An 8,857-nucleotide genomic window follows, 5' to 3' on the forward strand; every position below is an offset into this window, starting at 1 on the left:
AAAACCATGCAACCCCTAAGACGTGGCATTCGCCTTAGGTGAAATTACAAGTATCAATCACAAGAAACAATACTCAATCCTCCAGTGGCATTCCGACCGAATTGCATCCGATCACTTATCTAAACATCCTAATGGTAGCTAAGCATTAAGATATAGAGACAGTTTGAACACAGTGATTAATAATTCAAAGTATGCATGTATAATATCATAAGCAATTAAATAAAGACTGCATATTCATGCTAAGGCTCAAGGCATCGCCCTAGCAAACGAAACTAGTTACGAATAATCATAAAACAAAATATTATTAAAAACAAGGATAGAAACACCTTGAAAATAAACTTGAATCGTCAAAAGCAATTCTCCAAATAGTGCGTGCGTTCTCTGGTTTCTCCCCAAACCCTAATGGCTAAAAAGCCTTATTTATACTACTAGAAAATAAAACCTACCTAGAAAAGGTCTTAGAATAATACTAGGAAACCAAATAAATTAAAATAAATTAGGAAACATAATCCTGAATTGACTAATAAAATTCGTCCAAAATCTACATAGTCTCAAAATAGTCATGTTTCTGGATCTTCAGGGCTCCAAAACAAGCCCAAAATGATTAGAATTAAAGCTTGAGATGTTCTGAACATAATGCAGAAGGTCTTGAACACAAAATACATCATCTTGGACGTCAAAAAGCCCAAAGAATCCCAAAACGTCAGTTTGACAGCACTACATGCTGCTTCTTTATTTCATTGCCACAAATAAACCGCATGGTAGAAAATTATGAAACTTTGATACGATCAAGTCAATAAACTTACAAACATCCTCCAAATTCATCCGCTTGACTACTTTTTGCTCCAGAGGAAGTCGAATGTCCTACATTAAGAATATAAATCAAAATATCAAACTTCTCACAAAATAACCAATAAATTAATACTAAAAATAGGGTAAAATATATAGTAAAATATCAACTCATCAGGTGGACTAAGCTAAAAGGTTTGAACTTATGAAAATTGGAAAAGAAATGCTAGAGACACTTTCTCAAAAGTGAGACTCTCTGCCTCCTCATATTTTTGCACAATTCTCATACTTTGAGGAGAGTTCATAGAGGGGAACGAGTATTCTCTCAGGATCCTCTTTGTGAGGATCCAGAGGATCCTTTAATCATATTCGTTCATCGTAAATCATGCGGTCAATTTTTGTTAGGTATTATTTGTGTTCAATTTTAAATAAAAATTTTAAAATAATTTCTGACCTCACGATGTACGATGAATGAACACGATTAGAGGATCACCGGAATCATCACAAAAAGGATCCGGAGAGGATCCTCATTCCATAGAGTCCCACTTATGCATTTCTCAAATTGGAATTGACATTTTATAGTCGTGTGTGAGTGATAGACTTTCAGACCTCAAAAGGTCACGTGTTCTATGCTTTTTTTTTTCTTTGAACGCACAATATTATCTACACTAAAGACTTAGCCTCACAATGAGCTAGCAATAATGTGATTTAAATTCATCTTTGGCGAGAATCCAATCTAAAACCTCTCTCTTTCAAGTTAAATCAATAACATAAAGATCTCTTATTCTTTGAAACCTTGGAAACGTGTAAGATAATTATATTAAATGTATTAAATGTATTAAATTCTTGAACTGATCAATTTATGTAACATTATTAACTCTTATTTTTCTTAAAAGCAGTTATATGGCTGAGATCTAACTTTTTACAGTGAAACCTCAACTTTTTTCACTTCTACCAGTGATTGAATTCATGGCATCACACCATTTGAAACATTCTTGTCTCTCTTAATTTTTTGAAGCCATAAAACCATTAACCAAAACCAGTTAGAAATAAATCTCCAAAACATTCTTATATATAGCTTGTTGAAGATTTCAAAAGGCATTCTTCTTGAAAATCCATCCAATCTGTTAGTAGGATTTCAATCCAAATTTCTTAACCTTTCCTCATTCAATAATCAATTATGTCCGTGATTGAAAGCTCGAAGCAACGGCATGTTGCTGTTCTTGCTTTTCCATTTGGCGGCCACGTTGAGCCCCTGCTTAACTTGGTATGCAGGCTAGCTAGCAGCACATCCCCAGATATGTGTTTTTCTTTCCTCAACTCAGAAAGATCAAATAACGTGCTATTTTCGGAGAAATCAGAATCCAACATTCCTAGCAACTTAAAACACTACAATGTGTCAGATGGTGTGCCGAAAAATCATGTCTTGAAAGGGCATCCAATGGAGGTAGTGGATCTATTCCTCAAGGCCACACCTGCAAATTACAAAATTGGAATAGAGAAGGCGGTGGCGGAGACAGGCAAGAAGGTTACTTGTTTGATTACAGATGCATTCTTGGTCTTTGCTGGAGAGATGGCTCAGAATTGGGGTGTTCCATGGATTCCTCTTTGGATACCCATGCCATGCAACCTGTCTGCTCACATTTACACTGATCTTATCCGCGGCGAGCTCTTTCCAAATTATGTTGGCCTCGAAAGTGATAACCAGATTGGTAATGACGACGATTGTTTGCACGAAGATAATACACTGGAAATTGTTCCAGGGCTGTCCGCAATGCATATTGCGGACTTGCCTGAAGAAGTAGTTCCATGTGACTCACTTTTGTCACAAATGCTAAGTCAAATGGGGCGAGTGCTGCATCAAATGACAGCTCTTGTCTTGAATTCCTATCAAGAGATAAATCCCACACTTCTGAATAACGATCTCAAATCAAAAGTCCCTAAGTTACTCAACGTAGGTTTTCTCACAGCCTCGTTACCAGCAGTCCCAATGGTTGCACCATCAAGTTCGGATGCCACGGGTTGCCTTTCGTGGTTAGATGAGCAACCAGCTTCGTCTGTGGCATATATCTGTTTTGGGACGATCGGCGCTCCATCTCCGAATGAGATGATAGCCTTGGCAGAGGCATTGGAAGTAAGCGGCGTATCATTTCTTTGGTCTCTCAAAGACAATTTTAAGGACCTATTGCCAAGCGGTTTTGTAGAAAAGATCACATACAAGCATGGAAAACTAGTGCCGTGGGCACCCCAAGCTCAAGTGTTGGCTCATACTGCAATCGGTATGTTTATTACGCACAGCGGGACAAATTCGGTGTATGAAAGTGTTGCAAATGGGGTGCCAATGATCTGCAGGCCATTATTCGGAGACCAAAGAATGAACGGGCGGATGGTGGACGATGTGTGGGGGATCGGAGTGAAAATTGAGGGCGGAATACTCACAAAGAGTGGAGTGCTCAAGAGCTTGGAGCTCGTTTTGGGAAGTGAACAAGGGAAGAAGATGAGGGAGAAGGCCAGAGCTCTCAAAGAGATTATAGCAGAGGCTGCTGGGCCTCTAGGGAGTGCTGTACAAGATTTTACAACTTTGGTGGACATAATTTCTTTGCATTAGCGCACGGTACATGTCTCATAGATATCCAAATAAAAAGAAAAACTAGAAATAAATCTAAAATTCTAAAAATTATTGCAAAATCTAGTGATTGTTTTGAAATTGAAGATATGTGTGCAACAAAATAAAATAAATGAGACACAATATTTACAAGGTTCGGTAAGTATACCTACGTCTTCGGGGCTTCATTATATAAAATAATTGTCATTATTTTCTCTCATCTCTAGCCAGATTCACTGGTATTTTCTTTTGCATCTCTCTTATTTCTTTCCTTTCTTTCTATCTCTTCTTTCTTTTCTATCTTTCTTTCTTCTTTTCTTTCTTTTCCTTTGTATGTTTCTCACTTCTCTTTCTTTTATTCTTCAATCTTTTATAGGAAAAAGGTCTAACAAACCTACCATACCTACTAAGCCACTCTCTTTGACAATGTTGTAAAGGTATGATCATACTTAATTGCTTATTATAATGGACATTCATACCTCCATTTATCACATTTTTCTCAATATTCACCATTTTTTTTTTCAATGCAAACACTTCAAATTCCACATCCTCGCCATAACCAACATTTTCAATATTATCACCATCACCATCATCATCACTATCACTATCACCATCACCGTTGTCGTTAATACCGACATGATCTCTCTCTTCTACATTAGCATTTTTGCTTAACAACAAGCAATCTGCATTTGGCGAAGTTTCCTATGATTCCACCTTTGAAGAACAGACATCATCACCAAAACCACACTTCGAACAAACCCGATTTCTGAAATCTCTTGATTACCTCTAAAATCAAATAAAAATTCCATAGAAAATTCCGAATGAACCCCAACTTGCAAAACCTTTAGCCCCAAAATAAACACCGAAAACAACCCCAACAAGTTGAAAACTGGCAAGAAACGGCCAAACATGAAAAACCCGCATCCAAAATCACTTCCCCGATTCAAAAACTTGATACATGAAGCACACTCCATCCCCAAAATCCCTAGAAATATCTGCAAAAGCCTCTTAAATAACTGAAGAACAGAACAAAACACAAGCAGCAAGCAAAAACGACCCAAATCTGCATCTACCTTCTTTATAACATCCTCTAATCGAGAGTACACAGTTTAGAGACTTAGAGCTATAAATAAATTGGTTTAAAAACTCTTTATTTTGTGTAATCTTAAGTATTGGGACCATTTAGAAGCTAGCATTTGTAGTAGAAGCGGTAATTCTCTTGCCAGTTCTTCCTTGTCTACAATATAATCCATAAAGTTAATTACTACTAGTGATCAATGCAATATTTTCCTTTTGGTTCATCAAATGATCAATGTAATCGATATGTATATTGCTCAAATGATCAATCTTATTCTTTTCCGGTTTATCGATGTAATTTTTTTTTTGGTTACATGGAGTAAGAAATAAAATGTGGTCGCTATATCTATTGCGGAGGCCGAGTTGGGTGAGAGGGATTTCATTAGCTTTTACAAGATTCTCAGTTTGAAATTTGAATTCAGTTCTAACAATCTTTGTAATTCCCATGGCCAAAGGAGTCCCCATGCTTGTCCCGTTCAAAATTCATTTATTTTATAACTAACTCTTAGTTTAGTGACAGTATTTCTCTTCTTAATATTGAAAGATAACCTAAATTCGAATCTCCCATCACCATGCGTACTAACATAACAGAGGTCAAAAGGTTTATAGCTCTGATCCCATAAATCTTCAAGTGACTTGTAGTGTGACGGTCCATTTGCTGAAACTAGGTCTTCTCTAAGCATCATTTTGCGTTGCGGGATTCGGTTGATCTTCTCAATGTGAATTTCGGAAAGTTCCCAGTCAAAGATGTCGACATTTTGCTTCAACCTCTCCTTGTTGTAGCTCTTAAACAGCAAGTGTTGCCCCTGCTTGATACACCCATCTAATACATACCTGCCAAAGTACCACAATTGTCTGTATACTGTTAGGGTAGGATTTCTTTTCCTAGCTGTCATTGTATTCTTGTAAAACAAGTAACCATACCGTTATTGACACCTCCACACAAAAAAAAAAAAAAAAAAAAAAAAAGAAAAAGAAAAAAAAAATGATGAAGAGGTAATAGAGAATTACTTGAGCGATAGTCTTTCCCCATTCCTCAGCGATCTCTTGAAGGACTTTGCTTTCGAAAACATGATTACTGCCCCAACAGGACCCTATACCACCCAAAGGAGAAAAGGCAGTCACAATTATACCATTGGCTTAGCAAAAATCTCTAAGCTTCTTTTGTTGCCATAACGGGTTCATCTCGACCTGATTCACATAAGGAGGAATCGTAGTGAAGAAGAGTATATTTTCTATCTTTTTGGTAGAGAAACTACCTAGTCCAATGGATTTGGTGAGGCCGAGTCTCTGGCATTCTTCCATGCAGTGGCGGATCTACAGAGGGACCTGGGAGGTCCCAGGACCCTTCGGCGACCCTAAATCGCTGCTAGAAAATTTTTGGGGACCCCTCGTACTCGAACACAAGGTCTGTGCAATGTGTTTTGTAATTTCTGGGTTGGTAGGTTCTGTTCTTGCGAGAGGAAGAAGATGATTAAATGAGTTTCTCTCTCATCCTTTCATTCCCACGTGACCACCCTCAAACTTTCCCATTTTATTGATTTTTTAATTGGTCCAATCACATTCCGATAGCTAGCATCAACTTGATCTTTCCAAAAAATGAAAATGGGTTGTCGGTCCCTAGGTGTATATTTTTGTTAATTGGTGTGGCTTCCCTCCTTACGCATCTAGTGCCTCATTTTGCTTTCTACACCCACATATTTAACACACTTATTTGTCTTAAAATTCAATATAAATCAATATGATCTTTAAAAATATTATGTAAATTACTATGAACTTGTAATTATTTGAACTTTTATCTTATACCTTAAATTCACCAAAATACTAGGTATATAATAAATTTACTTAAATCCACTTAGACCACGCACGGAGAAGAAAGAAAATAGGACCCTTTTTAACAATTGGTATATTTTTTCTATTTTTTTTTTGTTAAATGTGTAGTTTAGAAATAAAAAAATGTGGAGAGATTTTTCAAGTCAAAGCTGATAGCACCATCTATTTGGTCATTGAGAAAGATGGTTGAGTGATGTTTTTTCATGTATTGGTAATGAAGCTATCATAGAACATTTTCAGACTATGAAACCCCGTCGTGGACGCTCAAATTAGGATTTTATAGCTTGTAATGTTGTTTTGCGTATGATTTTTGAATGAAATGTATTATATTTAACTTTTCAATGTTAATTTTGTCTATAAATTTTTTTACCTTTATTAATGGGACCCCCCAAACTTAAAATCCTGGATCCGCCACTGCTTCCATGGCTGCACACACAGCCTTGAAGTCCATGGGCATAAGGTACTCTGCATTCAGTGGGTACACCAATGTTCCTCGCTTTAGCACTGATGGGCCAGTGAATGAGATACAGGTCCAAGTACTTCAGTTGAAGATTCCTGTACACAACTTAAGAGTATTTACATTTTCAGCACTGGATAATATTGTATTAGGTATATCAATGTTTCAATGACATTTAATTTTGTTTTGTTTTGAGAGTAACAAAATTGCATAGACTCTTCGCTACCTAGAAGTGGCTTTTTTTTTTTTACTATGCTTTTTGTATGGATATGTTGCTTTTTGCTGATGTCTGGTCAATCTACATTAGTGCCTCGAGTAGGTTGTGTTTTAGTGGCTCGATCGGGGATCTTTCGATGTGTTGGTTTGGGTGCGATTCTATTCGTACCATTTCGGCTTTACGTGCACATTCATTATGAATGCGCTGTCGGGTTTAATCAAAGGGAAATGCTTGTAACCCATAATCAATGTCATGTTTGCTCTTCATATCGATGTCTCTTGCAACTGAGCATCAGTAATCCATAATTTTGAAGTGACGAAGACTTGGTCTCGAGAAGCAACCAGACCAAGTCCAAGTGCTTCTTGGATGGCTTCTCCCAGAGTCTGCTCAGAGCCGTACATAGAAGCCGTATCAAAGTGCCTGTAACCGAGCTTGATGGCCTCCACAACCGCTGTTTTCAGAACATGAGGCTCGAACTTGTTCGCTGCTGTGCCGAAGCCAATGGCGGGCATGCTCCTCGGGCCGGTCGACGATGCTAGCACCACCTCTGGGATTTTCTTTGCAGGGTGCATTCGCCATCTTTTGTTTCTTCTATTTGAAATGTACCTCTTTAATTGTTTTTTCTTTTTCTCTAAAAAGAGGGATCACGGTAATCCACCCCTTTCAGAGGCAGGGAAGACTTACAGAAGCATTTTAGTCTCCCCATGAATTTTTTCTCTTTTTTATTACAAGTGATATTATTGAAACCGGTTTGTATGGATGTGTTGTATGTATGAGTTGTCATCCTCACTTTAGCTAAGTCATAGGCTAAAGTCACTTTCCATAGCTTGTCATTCATCTTACATCAACCTTTCTATAGCTTGTCATTTGGTTTTTGCTTTTCCACCTGTTAGGGTAGATTTTAGGGATTGTGTTTGTGTAGTTATCCTACAATCTATTGTAGATTTCTTTTGGCTCTCTGTAAGAGTTGCGTTCACTCTCTTGTAATATTCATAATGAAATATACAACAAATATTGAAACCAAAACTCAACAGATATTCTGCACTAATTTTCATTCTTTTAGTATTAAACCAATTAATGTTAAATGTCTAAATTAATTTGGTTGGAAACAGAAAATAGTATTATGTAACTCTCTTACTATGTCGCCATTTAGTACTACGGTTTAGTGATATTCCTCTTCACTTGTAAGTGAGAAGTCTTATACTTGATTCTTGCCAAATGCAAATTTGAACCACATTGTTGCTAACCCATTGTGAGGCTAAGTCCACCCCTTTCCCCTAATATAGATAATACCGATTGTTTTAAATAAATAAATAAAAACTCTCCCATTATGTCTTTTCAAAAAAATTAAATTAAATTAAAAATTAAAAAACTCTCCTCCTATGAGGCCTTCTAGGATAATTGATTATGTTATTAATCAGGCTGAGTTAAGAACGGCTGAATAAAGTAAAAGTGAATGTTTCCGATTTGCCATTTCATTTCTTTCAGTTTTTTAGCTTTTTAAAAAATTAGTTTTATGTGATTTTCTAGTGAAGCTACCATCTCTTGCATTTCAACAACTCTGATCCTCTTCTATATATGTGTTGACCTTAAAATTTATTAAGCCTACTTGGCACGCAGGTCGAGTAATTAATAAGTTAACTACGTCATTCGGTTGTGTGCGGGGCGTACCAACTCGTTGGTCGAGCTCAGCCGAGGAGTAAAATGTGTTGATGTTGTGTTGAGCGCGCTGCTGACTTCTTGATCTTGCAACTGCGGCCGAGAAAGGAACACGTCTCGGCCTTCAGGTTTTATAGCCTGAAGACAAGGCTGCTAGTTTTGCGAAGTTCAATATCAGATTCGGTTTTCAATGTGCCAAATATAGTAACCTGGTAACACA

The 8,857-nt window shown here is 37.1% G+C and overlaps 1 protein-coding gene and 1 pseudogene across 1 annotated transcript; one reads left to right on the plus strand and one right to left on the minus strand.

Annotated features, from left to right (window-relative positions):
- Positions 1 to 1,984: 1,984 nt before the first annotated feature.
- Positions 1,985 to 3,571, plus strand: LOC103443954 (anthocyanidin 3-O-glucosyltransferase 7-like). Its single transcript, XM_008382854.3, has one exon. The coding sequence runs from the start codon at positions 2,090 to 2,092 to the stop codon at positions 3,395 to 3,397; it is 1,308 nt and encodes a 435-aa protein (XP_008381076.3). The 5' UTR covers positions 1,985 to 2,089; the 3' UTR covers positions 3,398 to 3,571.
- A 1,241-nt stretch (positions 3,572 to 4,812) lies between these two features.
- Positions 4,813 to 7,550, minus strand: LOC103412059 (non-functional NADPH-dependent codeinone reductase 2-like; annotated as a pseudogene).
- Between the last annotated feature and the right edge of the window lie 1,307 nt (positions 7,551 to 8,857).

This window comes from Malus domestica, chromosome 10 (genome assembly GCF_042453785.1).
Source record: "Malus domestica chromosome 10, GDT2T_hap1".
Classification (NCBI taxonomy): Eukaryota; Viridiplantae; Streptophyta; class Magnoliopsida; order Rosales; family Rosaceae; genus Malus; species Malus domestica.